This window comes from Anomaloglossus baeobatrachus, chromosome 1 (assembly GCF_048569485.1).
Source record: "Anomaloglossus baeobatrachus isolate aAnoBae1 chromosome 1, aAnoBae1.hap1, whole genome shotgun sequence".
In the NCBI taxonomy this organism is placed as follows: domain Eukaryota; kingdom Metazoa; phylum Chordata; class Amphibia; order Anura; family Aromobatidae; genus Anomaloglossus; species Anomaloglossus baeobatrachus.
In genome coordinates this window covers 643,576,031-643,597,133 of record NC_134353.1, presented here as the reverse complement: position 1 = coordinate 643,597,133, position 21,103 = coordinate 643,576,031, and the positions used below count along the sequence as shown (strand labels likewise).

General features: G+C 54.0%; 1 protein-coding gene across 1 annotated transcript in view; it reads right to left on the bottom strand.

Moving 5' to 3' along the window:
- SUPT16H (SPT16 homolog, facilitates chromatin remodeling subunit) overlaps positions 1 to 21,103 on the bottom strand; it is a 114,398-nt gene that overhangs the window by 58,675 nt on the left and 34,620 nt on the right. Inside the window, exons 4-5 of the mRNA XM_075319628.1 lie at positions 19,027 to 19,182; positions 18,477 to 18,623 (exon numbers count right to left, since the gene is read on the bottom strand). Of these exons, the coding sequence (XP_075175743.1) occupies positions 18,477 to 18,623; positions 19,027 to 19,182 (303 nt within the window). The remainder of the gene's footprint in view (positions 1 to 18,476; positions 18,624 to 19,026; positions 19,183 to 21,103) is intronic.

The window sequence follows — 21,103 nt, the reverse complement described above, 5'->3', positions numbered from 1 at the left end:
ATAAACACTTCGGCACCAGTGGGGGTCAGCCCTAGAGGGCAGCTTACCGCCCGCTGAAAAGCGGGTGTGTGGGCACCAGAATCCCGTGTCTGGGTCTCCCAGTCTCCTCTCTCCAGCTCAGACTGCACACAGGAATGGCTGCCGGCGTCCTGTGAAGAGGGGTGGACTGTGGGCGTGCTTCAAACAAAGTGCGGGAAAACTGGTGTCCCACTGTGCCCAGTGTGAGGGCTGGAGTATGCAAAGCAGACTCCAGCCCTTCTGCGCTGACATGCTGTACAGCGTCCCGCCCTTCCCCTGACTGGCAGGCCTGGGGGCGGGAACGAAACGAAACTAGGCCGCAGAAGCCGGGGACTCGAGTAATAAGCGCGGCCGTGATATATGCACGGCCAGCGCGGAAGTCCCCGGCGCACCACAAGTCACCCAGCCGCGCCGCAGCGCTAAAAACTGACGACAGCGGCCGCGCAGCAGTTTCAAATACATGTCCCCTCTCACCAGAGCTGTAGATAGGAATGGCACCAGCGCGCAGCGCTGTAGTCCCCGGCGCACTAACACACCCAGCAATGCTGCGGTGTGCGCGCGATATGTACGGGGACACAGAGTACCTTGATGTAGCAGGGCCTGTCCCTGACGATACTCAGCTCCATTCCAGCAGGTTCTCCAGGGGCTGTGGATGGAGCACGGTCTCAGTGCCTGGAGACCGGTAAAATCCCACTTCACCCAGAGCCCGCAGGGGGATGGGGAAGGATGCAGCATGTGGGCTCCAGCCTCCGTACCCGCAATGGGTACCTCAACCTTAACAAACACCGCCGACAAATAGTGGGGTGAGAAGGGAGCATGCTGGGGGCCCTAGTATGGGCCCTCTTTTCTTCCATCCGACATAGTCAGCAGCTGCTGCTGACTAAACAGTGGAGCTATGCATGTATGTGTGCCTCCTTCGCACAAAGCATGAAAACTGAGGAGCCCGTGATCCCACGGGAGGGTGTATAGCCAGAAGGGGAGGGGCCTTACACTTTTAAGTGTAATATTTTGTGTGGCCTCCGGAGGCAGTAGCTATACACCCAATTGTCAACCAAATTGTCTGGGTCTCCCAATTAGGAGCGACAAAGAAATTTTATTTTCCCATTTTCCTCCTCTAAAACCAGGGTGCATCTTGTAGTCCGAAAAATATGGTATATGGTGTTAATTGTAAAACTATTAGTTACAAGAAAGGGATAAAATGGAAGAAAAAAGCATGAATTTTTCTTTTTTACCTTCAAAAATGTTGTTTTTTTTCTTTTTTTTATTTAAAACAAAAAAAATGCTCATTTGTTATAATAAACAAGTGAAAGAAGGGAATTTTGTTTACTTACCGTAAATTCCTTTTCTTCTAGCTCCAATTGGGAGACCCAGACAATTGGGTGTATAGCTACTGCCTCCGGAGGCCGCACAAAGTACTACACTTAAAAGTGTAAGGCCCCTCCCCTTCTGGCTATACACCCCCACGTGGGAGCACGGGTCCCTCAGTTTTAGTGCAAAAGCAAGAAGGAGGAAAGCCAATAACTGTTTCAAAAACAAATTCAATCCGATAAACAATATCGGAGAACGTAACTTATCAACATGAACAACATGTGCAGCCGAAAAACAAATACCCTAAGAAAAAACAGGGCGGGTGCTGGGTCTCCCAATTGGAGCTAGAAGAAAAGGAATTTACGGTAAGTAAACAAAATTCCCTTCTTCTTTTTCGCTCCTAATTGGGAGACCCAGACAATTGGGACGTCCAAAAGCAGTCCCTGGGTGGGTAAAAGAATACCTCGTGATCGGGCTGTCAGGCAGCCCTTTCTTACAGGTGGGCCACCGCCGCCTGCAGGACTTGTCTACCTAGGCTGGCATCCGCCGAAGCGTAGGTATGCACCTGATAATGCTTGGTAAAAGTGTGCAGACTCGACCAGGTAGCCGCCTGGCACACCTGCTGAGCCGTAGCCTGATGCCGTAATGCCCAGGACGCACCCACGGCTCTGGTAGAATGGGCCTTCAGTCCAGGAGGAGTCGGAAGCCCAGCAGAACGGTAGGCGTGAAGAATTGGTTCCATGATCCACCGCGCAAGGGTGGATTTGGAAGCTTGCGACCCTTTATGCTGACCAGCGACCAGGATAAAGAGTGCATCCGAACGGCGCAGAGGTGCCGTGCGGGAAATGAAGATCCTGAGTGCTCTCACCAGGTCCAACAGATGCAAACCCTTTTCAAATTGGTGAACTGGATGCGGACACAAAGATGGTAAAGTGATATCCTGATTGAGATGAAAGGAAGATACCACCTTGGGAAGAAACTCTGGAATTGGACGCAGTACTACCTTGTCTTGGTGAAACACCAGGAAGGGAGATTTGCAAGATAACGCCGCCAGCTCTGACACTCTCCGAAGAGACGTGACCGCCACCAGAAAAGCCACTTTCTGTGAAAGCCGAGAAAAGGAAATCTCCTTCATAGGCTCGAAAGGTGGCTTCTGGAGAGCAATTAGAACCTTGTTCAGATCCCAGGGTTCCAATGGCCGCTTGTAAGGGGGAACGATATGACAAAGCGCCAGGCGCTTCTGAAAGAATACGGATAGCGCAGAGACTTGTCCTTTAAGGGAGCTAAGCGACAAACCTTTTTCCAACCCAGACTGCAGGAAGGAAAGAAAAATAGGCAATGCAAATGGCCAGGGAGAAACTCCCTGAGCAGAGCACCAAGATAAGAATATCTTCCACGTTCTGTGGTAGATCTTGGCGGAGGATGGTTTCCTAGCCTGTCTCATGGTGGCAACAACATCATGAGATAAACCTGAGGTCCCTAGGATCCAGGACTCAATGGCCACACAGTCAGGTTCAGGGCCGCAGAATTCAGATGGAAAAACGGCCCTTGAGACAGCAAGTCTGGACGGCCTGGTAGCGCCCACGGTTGTCCTACCGTGAGATGCCACAGATCCGGGTACCACGACCTCCTTGGCCAGTCTGGAGCGACGAGAATGGCGCAACGGCAGTCGGACCTGATTTTGCGGAGCACTCTGGGCAACAATGCCAGAGGTGGGAACACATAAGGTAGTCGGAACTGCGACCAATCCTGAACTAAGGCGTCTGCCGCCAGAGCTCGGTGATCGTGAGACCGTGCCATGAAAGCCGGGACCTTGTTGTTGTGCCGTGACGCCATCAGGTCGACGTCCGGCATCCCCCAGCGGCGACAGATCTCCTGAAACACGTCCGGGTGAAGGGACCATTCCCCTGCGTCCATGCCCTGGCGACTGAGAAAGTCTGCTTCCCAGTTTTCCACGCCTGGGATGTGAACTGCGGATATGGTGGATGCTGTGTTTTCCACCCACGTCAGAATCCGCCGGACTTCTTGAAAGGCTTGCCGACTGCGTGTTCCCCCTTGGTGGTTGATGTACGCCACCGCTGTGGAATTGTCCGACTGAATCCGGATCTGCTTGCCCTCCAGCCACTGTTGGAAGGCTCGCAGAGCAAGATAGACTGCTCTGATTTCCAGAACATTGATCTGAAGGGTGGACTCTCTCTGAGTCCACGTACCCTGAGCCCTGTGGTGAAGAAACACTGCTCCCCACCCTGATAGGCTCGCATCTGTCGTGACCACCGCCCAGGATGGGGGTAGGAACGACTTTCCTTTTGACAATGAGGTGGGAAGAAGCCACCATCGGAGAGAGTCCTTGGCTGCCTGAGAGAGGGAGACATCCCTGTCGAGGGACGTCGACTTCCCGTCCCATTGGCGGAGAATGTCCCATTGTAGAGGGCGCAGATGAAACTGCGCGAAAGGGACTGCTTCCATTGCTGCCACCATCTTCCCTAGGAAATGCATGAGGCGCCTCAAGGAGTGGGACTGGTTCTGCAGGAGAGATTGCACCCCTGTCTGCAGAGAGCACTGCTTGTCCAGTGGAAGCTTCACTATCGCTGAGAGAGTATGAAACTCCATGCCAAGATATGTTAGTGATTGGGTCGGGGTTAGATTTGACTTTGAAAAGTTGATAATCCACCCGAAACTCTGGAGAGTCTTCAGTGCCACGTCCAAATACGGGATCACGGAGTGACCCTGCGAGTGCAGGACAGCTACTACTGCTGCCATGACCTTGGTGAAGACCCGAGGGGCTGTTGCCAGCCCGAAAGGTAACGCTACGAACTGCAGGTGTTCGCTTTCTATAACGAAGCGTAGAAAACGCTGATGCTCTGGCGCAATCGGCACGTGAAGATAAGCATCTTTGATGTCTATTGATGCTAAGAAATCTCCTTGAGACATTGAGGCTATGACGGAGCGTAGAGATTCCATCCGGAACCTCCTGGTTTTTACGTGTTTGTTGAGCAACCTTAGATCCAGGACGGGCTGAAAGGACTCGTCCTTCTTTGGCACCACAAACAGATTGGAGTAAAAACCGTGACCTTGTTCCTGAAGAGGAACGGAAGTCACCACTCCTTCCGCCTTTAGAGCGGCCACCGCCTGCAGCAGAGCATCGGCTCGGTCGGGCGGTGGGGAAGTTCTGAAGAAACGAGTTGGAGGACGAGAGCTGAACTCTATCCTGTACCCGTGAGACAGAATGTCCCTCACCCAACGGTCTTTGACCTGTGACAGCCAAATGTCGCCAAAGCGGGAGAGCCTGCCACCGACCGAGGATGCGGAGAGAGGAGGCTGAAAGTCATGAGGAAGCCGTCTTGGTAACGGTTCTTCCTGCTGTCTTTTTTGGGCGTGACTGACTCCGCCAAGAATCTGAGCCTCTCTGATCCTTTTGAGTCCTTTTGGACGAGGAGAATTGGGACCTGCCTGAGCCTCGAAAGGACCGAAAACCAGACTGACCCCCCTTTTGTTGGGGCTTGTTTTGTCTGTGTTGAGGTAAGGATGAGTCCTTACCCTTGGAGTGTTTAATGATTTCATCCAAACGCTCCCCAAACAATCGGTCACGAGAAAAAGGCAAACTGGTTAAGCACTTCTTGGAAGCAGAATCTGCCTTCCATTCTCTCAACCACAGGGCTCTGCGCAAAACCACGGAGTTGGCTGACGCCACCGCCGTACGGCTCGTAGAGTCCAGGACAGCATTAATCGCGTAAGACGCGAATGCAGACATTTGAGAGGTCAATGGTGCCACCTGCAGGGCAGATGTACGTGTGACCGAGTCGACTTGTATAAGCCCAGCTGAAATGGCTTGGAGTGCCCATACGGCTGCAAAAGCTGGCGCCAACGACGCTCCAATAGCTTCATAGATGGATTTCAGCCAGAGCTCCATCTGCCTGTCAGTGGCATCTTTAAGTGCCGCTCCATCTTCTACTGCAACTAAAGATCTAGCTGCAAGCCTGGAGATTGGAGGGTCCACCTTGGGACACTGGGTCCAACCCTTGACCACGTCAGGGGGAAAAGGATAGCGTGTATCTTTAAGCCGTTTAGAAAACCGCTTCTCAGGATAAGCGTGGTGTTTCTGGATTGCATCTCTAAAGTCAGCGTGGTCCAGAAAAGTGCTTAATTTACGCTTGGGATATCTGAAATGGAATTTCTCCTGCTGTGAAGCTGCCTCCTCCGCAGGAGGAGCTGGCGGGGAAATATCTAACATCCTATTGATGGACGCTATAAGATCATTCACTATGGCGTCACCATCCGGTGTATCCAGATTGAGAGCGGTCCCAGGATCAGAATCTTGATCAGTTACATCCGCCTCATCACCCATAGATTCGTCCCGCTGGGATCCTGACCAGTGAGACGAAGTTGAGGGCCCCTCATAACGAGCCCGCTTAGGTTGTCTGGGACTGTTGTCTGAGTCAGAATCGTCACCCTGGGGTGCATGTGACACCCCCGGAGCTTGGAAGTGTTCCAGCTGAGGGGGACCAGGGAGCAATGATGCCACAGTGTCCATGGTCTGAGTTACTGGTCTAGACTGCAATGTTTCAAGAATCTTTGACATGGTCATAGACAATCTGTCAGCAAAAGCTGCAAACTCCGTTCCTGTCACCTGGACAGCATTCACAGGTGGTACACTCTGGGTCACGTCCAGCAGAGGCCCCGGCTGTGCAAGTTGCACAGGGGCCGAGCACTGCACACAATGGGGGTCAGTGGAACCTGCCGGTAGAGCAGCCCCACATGCGGTACAGGCAGCATATAATGTCTGTGCCTTGGCACCCTTGCGTTTTGCGGACGACATGCTGTTGCCTCCTTGTAATCTAGGAGGGTATATAGCCGAGAATCACCAGCGACCGTACAGTACAAAGTATTTGCAAACACAAAATACTCAGTATACAAACGGCACAAGTGGGGGTGAGCCCTTGAGGGCTGCTTACCGCCCGCTGAACAGCGGGTATGAGGCCGTAGAATCCCGTGTCTGGGTCTCCCCGTCTCCCCTCTGCAGCTCAGCGTGCAGGCAGGAATGGCTGCCGGCGTTCTGTGAAGAGGGGCGGACCGTGGGCGTGCCACAAACAAAGTGCGGGAAACTGCGTCCTACTGTGCCTGGTGTGAGGGCTGGAGTATGTAAAAAAGACTCCAGCCCTCAGCGCTGATGCTCTGTACAGCGTCCCGCCCTCCTCCTGACTGGCAGGTGCGGAGGCGGGAACGAACGAACTAGGCCGCAAAAGCCGGGGACTGTAGTAATAAGCGCGGCCGTGATATATGCACGGTCAGCGCGGAAGTCCCCGGCGCACCACAAGTCCCAGCCGCGTCGCAGTCCCAGCGGCCGGCGCGACCGTTCTCCCTGAGTCTACCCACTCAGCTAAGCTGAAGTGAGGAAATGGCACAAGCGCAGCAGCGCTGTTGTCCCCGGCGCACTAACACACCCAGCAATGCTGCGGTGTGCGCGCGTATGCACGGGGACACAGAGTACCTTGACGGAGCAGGGCCATGTCCCTGACGATACTCAGCTCCATATCCAGCGGCTTCTCCAGGGGCTGCGGATGGAGCACGGTCTCAGTGCCTGGAGACCGGTAAAATCCCACTTCGCCCAGAGCCCTAATGGGGATGGGGAAGGAATCAGCATGTGGGCTCCAGCCTCCGTACCCGCAATGGGTACCTCAACCTTAACAAGCACCACCGACAGAAAGTGGGGTGAGAAGGGAGCATGCTGGGGGCCCTGTATGGGCCCTCTTTTCTTCCATCCGACATAGTCAGCAGCTGCTGCTGACTAAATAGTGGAGCTATGCGTGCGTGTCTGACCTCCTTCGCACAAAGCAAAAACTGAGGGACCCGTGCTCCCACGGGGGGGTGTATAGCCAGAAGGGGAGGGGCCTTACACTTTTAAGTGTAGTACTTTGTGCGGCCTCCGGAGGCAGTAGCTATACACCCAATTGTCTGGGTCTCCCAATTAGGAGCGAAAAAGAAAAGAGAATTTTGTTTACCGTAAATTTTTTTTCTTATAGTTCCGTATTGGGAGACCCAGCACCCTCCCTGTTGCCTGTTGGCAATTTCTTGTTCCGCGTGTTATCACCGGCTGTTGTCGTGGACAGAGTCTCCGGTTGTTCCGGCTCTTGTTCTGTTCTACTTGTGGGTGGCTATTCTCCTTCAGCTTTTGCACTAAACTGTCTGGGTCTGTTCACCAGGGGGTGTATAAGCTCAGAGGGAGGAGCTACACTTTTTAGTGTAGTACTTTGTGTGTCCTCTGGAGGCAGAAGCTAAACACCCATGGTCTGGGTCTCCCAATACGGAACTATAAGAAAAAGAATTTACGGTAAGTAAACAAAATTCTCTTTTTTTCTTTCCTTTGGGAGACCCAGACCATGGGACGTTCCAAAGCAGTCCCTGGGTGGGAAATAAACAGAAAAACTGAGAAGTAGGCAGAACCTAACTTCACAAATGGGCGACAGCCGCCTGAAGGATGCGTCTGCCCAAGCTCGCATCTGCCGAAGCATGAGCATGCACTTGGTAGTGCTTCGAAAAGGTGTGCAGGCTAGTCTAAGTGGCAGCCTGACAGACTTGTTGAGCCGTAGCCTGGTGCCTGAAAGCCCAAGAGGCACCGACAGCTCTGGTCGAATGTGCCTTGATCCCCGGCGGGGGAGGCACCTGAGTACTCTGGTAGGCGTACGAAATGGTCGATCTAATCCAACGGGCTAAGGTCGGCTTAGACGCAGAAAGGCCCTTGCGCCGACCAGTGGTTAGCACAAAAAGAGAAGTGCACCGCCTAAGTGCAGCGGTGCGAGACACATAGATCCGGAGAGCACGCACCAGATCCAGAGTATGCAGCGCTTTTTCAAAGCGATGAACAGGAGCCGGACAAAAGGAAGGTAAGGTAATGTCCTGGTTAAGGTGGAAAGGAGAGACCACCTTAGGAAGAAAGTCCGGAGTCGGACGGAGAACCACCTTGTCTTGATGGAAAACTTAAAAAGGTGACTCCGAAGAGAGCGCAGCCAAATCAGAGACTCTCCTGAGGGAAGTTATGGCCACCAGAAAGGCCACTTTCTGTGAAAGACGATACAAAAGAAACCTCCCTAAGAGGCTCAAAAGGGGGGTTTCTGCAAAGCCGTGAGAACCAAGTTAAGGTCCCAGGGATCCAAGGGCCGCCGGTAAGGCGGAATGATGTGAGACGCGCCTTGCATGAAGGTGCGGACCTGAGCCAGCCAAGCGAGACGCCACTGGAACAGAACTGACAGAGCTGAGACTTGTCCCTTGAGAGAGTTGAGGGACAGTCCTAGCTGCAGACCGGACTGTAGAAAAGACAGAAGGGTCGGCAAGGAGAATGGCCAAGGAGGATGGTCGGTAGAGTGACACCAGGACAGGAAAATTTTCCAAGTCCTGTGATAGATCTTAGCGGAGGAAGACTTGCACGCCCGAGTCATAGTGGAGATGACTTCAGGAGGAATACCAGAAGCCGTCAAAATCCAGGACTCAAGAGCCACGCCGTCAATTTGAGAGCCGCAGAATTCGGGCGGAAAAACGGACCTTGCGAGAGAAGGTCTGGACAGTCCGGGAGATGCCACGGCATCTCTACGGACAGATGGAGCAGGTCTGGATACCAAGCTCGCCTGAGCCAGTCCGGTGCAATGAGGATGCGCAGGACTCTGGGCAAGAGAGCTAGAGGGGGAAACACGTAGGACAGACGAAACTGGGACCAGTCTTGAACCAGAGCGTCCGCAGCGAATGCCTGAGGATCGTGGGAGCGGGCCACGTAAACAGGAACTTTGTTGTTGTGACGGGATGCCATTAGGTCCACGTCCGGAGTGCCCCATTTGCGGCAGATTGACTGAAACACTGCCGGGTGCAGGGACCACTCGCCACCGTCCACGGTTTGACAGCTGAGATAATCTGCCTCCCAGTTTTCCACGCCTGGGATGTGGACTGCGGATATGGTGGACTTTGAGTCCTCCGCCCATTGAAGGATGCGCTGTACCTCCAACATTGCCAGACGGCTGCGTGTCCCGCCTTGGTGATTGATGTAGGCAACCGCTGTCGCGTTGTCTGACTGGACTCGAATGTGCCTGCCCGCCAACAGGTGGTGAAAAGCTAGGAGAGCTAGAAGCACGGCTCTGGTTTCCAGCACATTGATCGAAAGGGCTGACTCGGACGGAGTCCAAGTGCCCTGCGCTCTGTGGTGGAGACATACCGCTCCCCAGCCGGATAGACTGGCATCCGTGGTGAGAATCACCCAGGACGGGGCCAGGAAGGAGCGCCCCTGGGACAGGGAGAGGGGCCGAAGCCACCACTGAAGAGAGCTCCTGGTCTGTGGCGACAGAGCCACCAACCTGTGCAAGGAGGAAGGCCGCTTGTCCCAACAGCGGAGAATGTCCAGCTGCAGGGGGCGCAGATGGAACTGGGCAAAGGGAACAGCCTCCATGGACGCCACCATCTGACCCAGCACCTGCATCAGAAACCTGAGGGTATAACGGCGGGGCCTCAGCAGAGAGCGCACCGCTAGCTGGAGGGACTGCTGTTTGACTAAGGGCAACTTCATAAGTGCCGGCAAAGTGTCGAACTGCATCCCTAGGTACGTGAGACTCTGGGTCGGAGTCAGAGTGGATTTGGGCAGATTGACCAGCCACCCGAATTGGGCTAGAGTGGCGAGAGTGAGCGAGACACTCCGCTGACAGTCCGCGCTGGATGAAGCCTTGACTAGAAGGTCGTCCAGGTAAGGAATCACTGCCAACCCCTGGAGGTGCAGAACCGCAATCACTGCTTCCATGACCTTGGTGAATACCCGAGGAGCCGTGGCTAACCCGAAGGGGAGAGCCACGAATTGGAAATGATCCTCTCCTATTGCAAAACGTAGCCAACGCTGGTGTGAAACTGCAATTGGCACATGCAGATAGGCATCTGATGTCGATGGATACCAGGAAATCCCCTTGGGTCATTGAGGCAATGACTGATCCTTGACCACCTCAGGTGGGAAGGGAAAACGATCATCAGAACCACGCTTTGGGAAGCGTTTCTCAGGACAGGCCCTGGGTTTGATCACAGCGGCCTGAAAAGTGGAGTGGTTAAAGAACACACTCTTTGCTCTCTTGGGCGAGGTAAACTGGTGCTTTTCTGCCAGAGAAGGTTGCTCCTCTGATACTGGCGGATTAAGATCCAGTACAGAGTTAATGGAAGCAATCAAGTCACTAAGATCTGAGTCACCCTCGGACAGATCAATGGGGTACATGGAGTTAGCCTCCGAGCCCCATGTAAAGGCATCCTCCTCATCCTGCGAGTCAGCTCTTGAATCAGAGCCGTGGGAGGAGGAGGGAGAGGGAACCCTGCGTCTCCTTTTAGGAGGACGGGGTCTGGGCCCTGATGAGGAATCCTCTGTGAGCTCCGAACCTAAGGGACCCATAGCAATAGGGGCACCCTGTGAAGGGGGCTGATGCATATTCATCAAAGTCCTGCACAGAATTCCCATGGACTCAGCAAAAGACTGGGAGATAGACCTAGAAAAGGATTCTACTCAAGCCGGGGGTTCAGCCACAGGAGCAGGAGCAGCCTGAGAGACCACTGGAGGTGAGACTCCAGGCTGTGGCACCGCCAAGGTAGATCAGACCTCACAATGAGGATAGGTGCTCGGTTCAGGCAGCAGGCGCTTACATGCAGCGCATACAGAATAAAGCTTTGGAGCCTTGCTCCTCGTGTGAGACATGCTGCTGGAGTGGGGGCTCTGCCAGAGAATGAACCCCAGAGAGTATATACAGAGGTCCACAACCGGAGACCGGTTGTGGCTTACCAGACCGCTGGAGCGGTGTTGTGTGCCCTCCAGATCCCGAAGCCCGGACCCCCAAGCACAGCACCTCAGCAGGGATGCAGAGTGCAGACCAGCGCCGAGTGAACTCTGTCAGAGAAAATGGCCACCGGAGGGAAGAGAGGGGACGGGACTTGCTGTGAGAGTGGGATCTGGAGGGCCATAGAGACCTACAGGGGAGGAGACACGCACAGCAGTGGGGAGTGTCCCTCCCCTGTGCAGAACGGCCGCCGGGAGGAGCCGAGCCTGTCCCTCTGCATGAATGACATGCGAGGGCAGAGAACAGAAACTAGGCCTCCGGCAAAGCCGGGGCCTAAATTTGAGCGGCGAGGCCGACGCGCAGGCACCATCGGCGCGGTTCTCAGGCGACAGCTAGAGAACCCGCCGGAAATGCCAATAAATACAGTAAGCACACTCTCCCCAAACAATAAAGCACAGGGACCCCCAAAATATAAACGTCTCAGGTACTTAGCTGCTGAGACGCAGGGCCAGGCCCCTGGGAATGAGTGCTCCGGTCCAGCAGGATCCTGAAGGGCTGCGGATGGAGACCGGTCTCCTGCCAGGCAGGGAAACCGTGCTGGCTCCCACTTCAAGCCAGAGCCCAGGAGGGATGGTGAAGGAGCACGGCATGTAAGGCTCCAGCCTTGGAAATCAACCTTACAACACCGCCGACACAGTGGGGTGAGAAGGGACATGCCGGGGGTCCAGACGTGGACCCGCACTTCTTCAATCTCATTCCAAAGAAGAAAAATCATATGAGAATGCATGTGTGGATGTATGCCTCCTGAACACAAAGCGATAAACTGGCTGGGTCTGCTCACCAGGGGGTGTATAAGCTCAGAGGGAGGAGCTACACTTTTAAGTGTAGTACTTTGTGTGTGTCCTCCGGAGGCAGAAGCTAAACACCCATGGTCTGGGTCGCCCAAAGGAACGATAAAGAAATGTTCAAAAATAGTGATCCAAAAAGTGTGTAAAAGAAAAAAATATGGTACCAATAAAAAGTAGATTTTGGGTACTCACCGTAAAATCTCTTTCTTGGAGCCTTCATTGGGGGACACAGAGACCATGTGTTGTATGCTGCTGCCACTAGGAGGCGACACTAAGCAAAGCAAGGAAAACTCCTCCTATGCAGTATACACCCACCAACTGGCAATTGTTCCTCAGTTAGTGAGAAAGCAATAGGAAACAACAGCGAAGAACGAACAATCTTACAGAAGTGAACATTAAACTCAACATTCAACAGTAACATTGAACAGTAACATATGTCCAACACAAGGGCGGGTGCTGTGTCCCCCAATGAAGGCTCCAAGAAAGAGATTTTACGGTGAGTACCCAAAATCTACTTTTCTTTATCGCCTCATTGGGGGACACAAAGACCATGGGACGTCCTAAAGCAGTCCCACGGGTGGGTCTAATGTTACTCTCAGGGCTGGCCTCGGTCCACTGCAGCCTGCAGAACTCGTCTACCGAGGTTCGCATCGGAGGATGCGAAAGTGTGGACCCTGTAGAACTTTGCGAAAGTGTGGAGCGAAGACCAGGTGGCCGCTTTGCAAAGCTGCGACGTTGGAGCGTGGTGACGGACCGCCCACGAGGCTCCCACCGCCCTGGTGGAATGGGCCGTAATCCTGAGTGGGCGCGTTCTTCCTCTTACCCGGTAGGCTTCCAGTACGGCAGAGCGAATCCATCGCGCAATGGAGGACTTGGAGGCAGGTAGGCCTCTGCGGGGGCCGGACGGAAGCACAAAGAGGGAATCCGACCGTCTGAATTGAGACGTCCTGGAAATGTACAAGCGGAGAGCTCTGACCAAGTCCAGCTTGTGGAGAAGAACCTCACGAGGGTGCGAAGGGTTCGGACAAAAGGAGGGAAGAACAATGTCCTCGTTAAGATGAAAAGAGGAGACCACCTTGGGCAGAAAGGACGGTACCAGACGGAGGACTACCTTATCCTGGTGGAAGACAAGATATGGAGAGCGGCAGGAAAGCGCCGCTAGTTCAGAAACCCGCCTGATTGACGTGATGGCAACTAAGAAGGCGACCTTCCAAGAGAGGAACGTTAGAGACACCTCCTGCATACGTTCGAAGGGGGAATGCTGGAGAACAGACAGAACCAGGTTGAGGTCCCAGGGCTCCACCGGAGGCTGAACGGGGGGCACCGCATGAGCAGCCCCCTGAATGAATGTGCGAACCTGTGAGCGAGAGGCAATCCTCTTTTGAAAGAGAATGGAAAGAGCAGACACTTGGCACTTGAGAGAGCCGAGTGCTAACCCAGCATCCAGACCAGACTGCAGGAAGGACAACAGAACTGGCAAGGAGAAGGTCATGGCTGTGACCTGGTTAGCTTCGCACCAGCGGAAATAGGCCTTCCACGTACGGTGGTAGATGCGGGAAGAGGAAGGCTTCCGTGCTTTGATCATTGTCTGGACGACCCTTTCTGAGAATCCCGAGGAAGTTAGTACTGCGGCTTCAACAGCCATGCCGTTAAATTGAGCGACTGTGAATTCTGGTGAAGAAAAGGTCCCTGAGTGAGAAGGTCCTGGACGTCTGGAAGTCTCCACGGAACGTCGGCGAGAAGGTGCACGAGCTCTGCGTACCACGGGCGACGGGGCCAATCTGGGGCCACGAGAATCACCGGAACTCCTTCCGCTTTGATCTTCTTGATTAGCTTGGGGATAAGCGGAAGCGGAGGAAAGAGGTACGGCAGAGAGAACTGCGACCAGGGGATCGCTAGGGTGTCCGTAGCGAGCGCAAGTGGGTCTCTTGCTCTGGAGACGAACTGGGGCACCTTGTGATTCCACCTGGAGGCCAGGAGATCCACGTCGGGGGTCCCCCACCTGGAACAGATCTGCTGGAAGATTCTGGGATTGAGGGACCACTCTCCCGCGTCGAGTCCTTCTCGGCTGAGGAAGTCGGCGGCCCAATTGTCCACACCCAGGATGTGGACCGCCGAAATCGCTGGGATGTTCTGTTCGGCCCAGTCGAGGATTTGAGATACCTCCCTCATCGCCGCTCGGCTGCGTGTTCCGCCCTGATGGTTTATGTAGGCCACAGTGGTTGCATTGTCGGACTGCACCCGAACTGGGTGTCCGCGAAGCAGAGCCTTCCAATGAAAGAGAGCTAGGCGAACTGACATGAGTTCCAAGATGTTGATGGGAAGCTTGGTTTCCGGCTCGGTCCAGCGACCCTGAACTGTGAGGTACTGGAATGTGGCTCCCCATCCTAGCAGGCTGGCGTCTGTCGTGATGACCTTGCATCGAAGGGGAAGAAATTATCTCCCTTGGAGGGTGAGGGGGGAGCGTTTCCACCATTCCAATGACTCTCTGACTTGAGGAGGGAGCGCAATTGGCCGATCCAGGGAGTGAAGAGACTTGTCCCATGTTGTTAGAAGGAGACCCTGAAGAGGGAGAGTATGGAATTGACTGTAGGGCACCGCTTCCATTGACGCCACCATTTTCCCGAGAATGCTCATGCAGTACCGAAGAGAGCAACAGGGTGCGCGTTGGAGCTTCCAAATCCCCCTGAGGATAGCTGAGAGCTTGTCCTTGGGCAGAAGAACCCTCGCCTGCGTGGTGTCGAAGATCATGCCGAGGAATGAGATGCGTTGAGCCGGGATCAGAGATGACTTTGGTCTGTTAATCAACTAGCCGAGACGGGTTAGAGTATCCAGAGTGATGTTGAGACTGTCGCGGCACTCCGACGCCGAGGGAGCCTTGATCAAAATGTCGTCCAGGTACGGGATGGCTAGAATTCCCCGGGTCCGTAGAATAGCCATGACAGTAGCCATCACCTTGGTGAAGACTCTGGGAGCTGTCGAGAGCCCGAATGGGAGAGCAGTGAACTGAAAGTGTTGCTCCTGAACCACGAAGCGTAAGAATCTCTGATGAGCTGGAAAGATCGGGATGTCGAGATAGGCGTCCTGGATGTCCACCGAGCAAAAGGAACTCCCTGGGTTCCATGGACGCTATCACTGAGCGCAGAGACTCCATGCGGAATCGCCGGAGACGGACCCGCCTGTTGAGGCGCTTGAGATCCAGAATGGGGCGGACTGTGCCATTCTTCTTCGGTACCACGAAGAGGTTTGAATAAAAACCCCGGAATCTGTCTTGAGGGGGGACAGGGGTTAAGACCCCAGAGTCTCGCATGGACTGGATGGCTGCGAAGAAGCCCTTGGTGAGGGAGGGATCCTTGGGGGGTTTGGACTTGACGAAGCGTGAGCATGGGAGAGAAGAAAACTATCTTGTAGCCGTGAGAGACGACGTCTCGGACCCAGGCGTCGTCTATCACGGAAAGCCACGCGCTTCTGAACATGCGGAGACGACCGCCGACCCTGGATGTGGATCCGGGGATGGGAGCCCAGTCATGCGGAGGAGAATCTGTTGGATCTGGAGCTGGAGGGCTTGGACTGCTGGCCACGGGAACGCCAGGAACGCCAGTGGGGTGTTGCCTTAAAGGAGGGCTTCCGTCTCTCCTGACGTGCTGGGGACCGCTCCCGACGTGTGTTGGTGTTGGTAGAAAATTGACGAAAGGGGCGAAAGGGAAAAGCCTGCCGCTTTGGAGGGGCACGGGGGATCCTCCGTTGGGGAAGGAAGGTACTCTTGCCCCCCCGTAGCCTCAGAGATTATCTTGTCCAGCTTTTCTCCGAAGAGTCTGGCACCAAAAAAGGGAAGACTGGTGAGAGACTTTTTGGATGCTGAGTCCGCGTTCCACGCTTTAAGCCACAGGGCTCTGCGGATTGCAGTAATGTTGCCGGCTGCCAGGGCTGCGGAAGCAGCAGAGTCAAGGGACACAGCGACTAGATACTTTCCGGCATGTGCGATCTGATCTGCCAGCTCGGGGCTGGGAGCGTCAGCCAGGATACCACGCCGAAGGAGCTTCGCCCAGGCGGAGACAGCCTTGGAGACCCAGGTGGATGCAAAGGCTGGAGTGATGGCAGAGCCGGAGGCTTCAAAGGCCGACCTGGCTAAGGATTCTATGGTCCTGTCCGAGGGATCCTTCAGGGAGGCGCGATCAGACAGCGGCAAGATGGTGCTGGACGAAAGTCGGGAGATCGGAGGATCCACTGAAGGGGCCACTGACCACTTCTGAAGAAGTTCCGGTGGAAAGGGATAAAGGACCTGTGCCCGCTTGCGCTTCTGGAAACGCTTGTCGGGATGTTCCCACTGTCTGGAGAAAACGTCCTCAAACTCCCTGTGGTTGCCAAAGCTTCTTGGGCCTTTTGAAAGGGACCGATTGACTGGTAGGAGCCGGATCTACATCCTTCACCTCTAGGGTCTGATTGACAGCAATGACCAGACTGTCCATCATACCGGTCAGCTTGGAGATATGTTCAGAGCCCAGATCGGAGTCAGAAACAGAGTCCTGGTCCGAATCTGGGGCTGCCGCAGATGAGGTAGGAGATAGAGAGCGTGATGCTCTGGAGGCCATAGCGGGGCTCGGGGAGCTGGAGGATGACCCCGAAAGGGACCGCTTCCTAGACCTCCTGTGTGTTCTGCCCTGCCGGGCTGGAGGCGCTGCGGGCTCAGACTCGCTCTGGGTCACCGGGGGGATTCCAGAGGAGGAGGCGGGCAGACGCTCTATGGCCGAGGCTAAGGTTTGAGACATCTTAGTTAGGTTGTCCACGGACTGAGAGAGAGCCGAGGCCCACCCAGGCATGGGGGCCGAGTCCTCGTTACGGGCGGTGGGGGGCTCCGTAGTAGTAATGCTAGGGGTGCTACAGGCCAGGCAGATGGGGGAGGACTGCCCTGAGGGAAACTTTTTTAGACAAGAGGTGCAGGCGAAGTGAAGTACTATGGCCTGTGGCTGGGAGCGGGTCGCTCTTGTGATGGACATGGGACAGCAGGGAGAGAGAAAGGAGAGAGAGAAGGGACAGAGCAGAGGATGCCAGGAGGATGGGGACTGGGGAAGGAGCTGCCTCCCAGTGGCAGAGCTTACCCAGACTCTGGCATCCTGTGTGTGCTGATGCTGCTGTCTGAAGCTGCAGGCTGTGTCCTGAAGCTGCAGGCTGAGGGAGCAGAGGTGGGGGCTCCGGAGGGCTGCAGGTTACTCTGTGGGGAGCTGCACCGGAACGCTGCCGCTGCCCAGAAGGGTCTCAGGCTGTAATGGCGCTGCTGAGGAGTCCGGGCTGGGGGAGGAGCGGTAAAGAAGCGCGAAAAAAACGGCGCGTTGCAGGGAGCCGGGATTGGCTGAGTGTAAGGAGAGCCGGGAGTGGGCAGAAAGAGCGCGCAGAGGCCTGCAGGGAATGGCTGCTAGAGCGGGCGGGCCTGCTGGAAGGAAGGACCCGTGCGATAGGCCGGCCGGGAGGGGGCGTGGCCGGACGGGAGCTAGACCTGAAGAGAAGCCGGGGGCTAAATTTTTGGGATGAGGCCGCAGGGGGAGCCGAGAACGGCGCCGAGGACGAGAGCGGGGGCAGAGCCTGTATGAAGGGGGATCTGACCAGGGGTAAGCTAATGCTATGGGTCCTAATCCCTTCTTTTCCCTTTTTTTTTTTTAAAACGGAGCCCCCCATGACCCGGGACAAGGGATGGGTAACTGTCCCGAAGGCTGATAGTCCTCCTTGATCCTGGCTTGATCCTGGGAAATACATAGGGAGACGGGTATCTTCCGGTGATTTTTCGTCTCCCCTCCCTGATCAGGCCGGCTGTGGAGGGCGGGCGTGCAGGGGGAGGGGGGCAAGGACCATCTGCCTGTCCCTCTGTGCGGATGCCCCCCAAACAGTCTTGAGAGTGTTAGGGGAGTAGGGTCCTGCCAGACAGACATGGAGGACAACGGAAGTGGCGGACGGACCCCACTTCTGTGCGACCGGTCTCTAGGGGGGAGAGCAGGGTGAGCTATTACACCCTGTCGCCCGACGAGCTGTGTCTGAAACGAAAAAGGGAAAAAATTAAAAATACAAACCTAAGGGGCTGGGAGCAGCCCCAAGTGTGTCCACCTCCTATGGACACTAAGCTTAAACTGAGGAATAATTGCCAGTTGGTGGGTGTATACTGCATAGGAGGAGTTTTCCTTGCTTTGCTTAGTGTCGCCTCCTAGTGGCAGCAGCATACAACCCATGGTCTCTGTGTCCCCCAATGAAGCGATAAAGAAAGTCAGTTTGTCCATCAAAAAATGTGGCCCCTCAAATTATTTTTTTCTCTTTGCGGCCCAAACACCCAGCCGAGTTTGAGACCCCTGCTACATGGCGATGAACGTGGCTTTTTACAACATCTCCATTAAGAATAAATAGAGGGCCATTGCATTATAATGGATTAAGTGTCCTGGTCAGACCCCACCAATCAGTTACCTATTCCACGGATAGATAAGGGGGTTATCCAGTGAAAGAAGCTAACTTTACTGAGAGCAAGTCATTTCATTACCTCATCAGCATCCACAATCTCCATGACACGCTCCTTGAAGAATTTGTTAAAGACATCAGCGGTAATGGTGGCTGCTTTTTTCATAAGGTTTAGTTCGCCATCCTCTTTTACAGCAACTGTGTAAGCCACAGCGGCGCTCATATCAACCTAAAGGACGAGAAGAGACTCAAGAAAATGTCTTATGCTCGTTTCTTCACTTCGTAAACATTAGCACTAAGGGCTTATTCAGAAGACTTCTGTGCCTATAAGGACATGGTCTAACCGGCAAGGAAGCCATTTGTTTTGGCAACATCTCCTCTTGGTTGTCTCTATAAGCAAAGTCAATGCAGAAAGTAAAACTCTTGATGACACCGAGCACAACAAAGCCTCCGGGGCAGCAAATCACGTTCTTATGGGATCACTGCCCCCATCAGTTACAAACTGCCTTCTACACCCAAAAAAAAAAAATAAAAATAGAAAAGTGCAAAAACCATTATACTACCAATAACATAATGTGCAACATGAAAAATGTCGGACACATAAGGACTTTACACAGAATTTCCGTTCCTACCTTGTCAAAGCCTTCTTTATTAAGGCAGTCGTACCAGCTTTTCATGAAATCGCCTGGGAACTTGTCCTTGCTAAAAACACCTATTCGTTTGCCTTTCTTGCTCCCTCGAATAGCCTCGAGCATCTTGTCGAAGTTTGCCTTGTTACCCTCGTTTTGCTGGAGAAAAAAGCACATTTGTAGTAACAGATGTAAGCGTACAAGCTTGGACACAGGACATAGTTTGTAATAATACTGTATTTCTTTTAATACATACCTTATTTTTCGTTTTATAAGACGCACCGGATTATAAGACGCACCCCAAATTTAGAGATAAAAAAAAAAAAAGAGAATTTTGTTACTTACCGTAAATTCTTTTTCTTATAGTTCCGTATTGGGAGACCCAGACCATGGGTGTTTAGCTTCTGCCTCCGGAGGACACACAAAGTACTACACTAAAAAGTGTAGCTCTTCCCTCTGAGCTTATACACCCCCTGGTAGCCAGTCCTAGCCAGTTTAGTGCAAAAGCTGAAGGAGAATAGCCACCCACAAGTAGAACCGAGTAAGAACCGGAACAACCGGAGACTCTGTCCACGACAACAGCCGGTGAAAACACACGGAACAAGAAAATTGCCAACAGGCAACAGGGAGGGAGCTGGGTCTCCCAATACGGAACTATAAGAAAAAGAATTTACGGTAAGTAACAAAATTCTCTTTTTCTTTATCGTTCCTTTGGGAGACCCAGACCATGGGACGTTCCAAAGCTGTCCCTGGGTGGGAATAAACAGAAAAAACTAAGAAGTAGGCGGAGCCTAACTTCACAAGTTGGCGACAGCCGCCTGAAGGATGAGTCTGCCCAAGCTCGCATCTGCCGAAGCATGAGCATGCACTTGGTAGTACTTCGAAAACGTATGCAGGCTAGTCCAAGTGGCAGCCTGACAGACTTGTTGAGCTGTAGCCTGGTGCCTAAAAGCCCAAGAGGCACCGACAGCTCTGGTCGAGTGTGCTTTGATCCCCGGCGGGGGAGGCACCCGAGTACTCTGGTAGGCGTCCGAAATAGTCGATCTAATCCAACGGGCCAAGATCGTCTTAGAAGCAAAGAGACCCTTGCGCCGCCCTGTGGTTAGCACAAAAAGAGAGGTGCACCGCCTAAGTGCAGCGGTGCGAGACACATAAATCCAGAGAGCACGCACCTGATCCAGAGTATGCAGCGCTTTCTCAAAGCGATGAACAGGGGCCGGACAGAAGGAAGGCAAGGAAATATCCTGGTTAAGGTGGAAGGGAGAGACCACCTTAGGAAGAAAGTCCGGGGTCGGACGGAGAACTACCTTGTCTTGGTGAAAAACCAAAAAAGGTGACTCCGAGGAGAGCGCAGCCAAATCAGAGACTCTCCTGAGAGAAGTTATGGCAACTAGAAAGGCCACCTTTTGAGAAAGACGATACAAAGAAACCTCCCTAAGGGGCTCGAAAGGGGGTTTCTGCAATACCGTGAGGACCAAGTTAAGGTCCCAGGGATCCAAGGGCCGCCGATAAGGCGGAATGATGTGAGACGCACCTTGCATGAAGGTGCGGACCTGAGCCAGCCGGGCGAGACGCCCCTGAAACAGCACTGATAGAGCTGAGACTTGTCCCTTGAGAGAGTTGAGGCACAGTCCTAGCTGCAGACCGAACTGTAAAAAAGACAGAAGGGTCGGCAACGAGAATGGCCAAGGGGAATGGCCGGAAGAGCGACACCAGGACAGGAAAATTTTCCAAGTCCTGTGATAGATCTTGACGGAGGAAGACTTACGGGCCCGAGTCATAGTGGAGATGACTTCAGGAGGAATACCAGAAGCCGTCAAAATCCAGGACTCAAGAGCCACGCCGTCAATTTGAGTGCCGCAGAATTCGGGCGGAAAAACGGACCTTGCGAGAGAAGGTCTGGACGGTCCGGAAGATGCCACGGCATCTCCACGGACAGTTGGAGCAGGTCCGGATACCAAGCTCGCCTGGGCCAGTCCGGTGCAATGAGGATGACTCGACGGCCCTCCATTCTGATCTTGCGCAGGACTCTGGGCAAGAGAGCTAGAGGGGGAAACACGTAGGACAGACGAAACTGGGA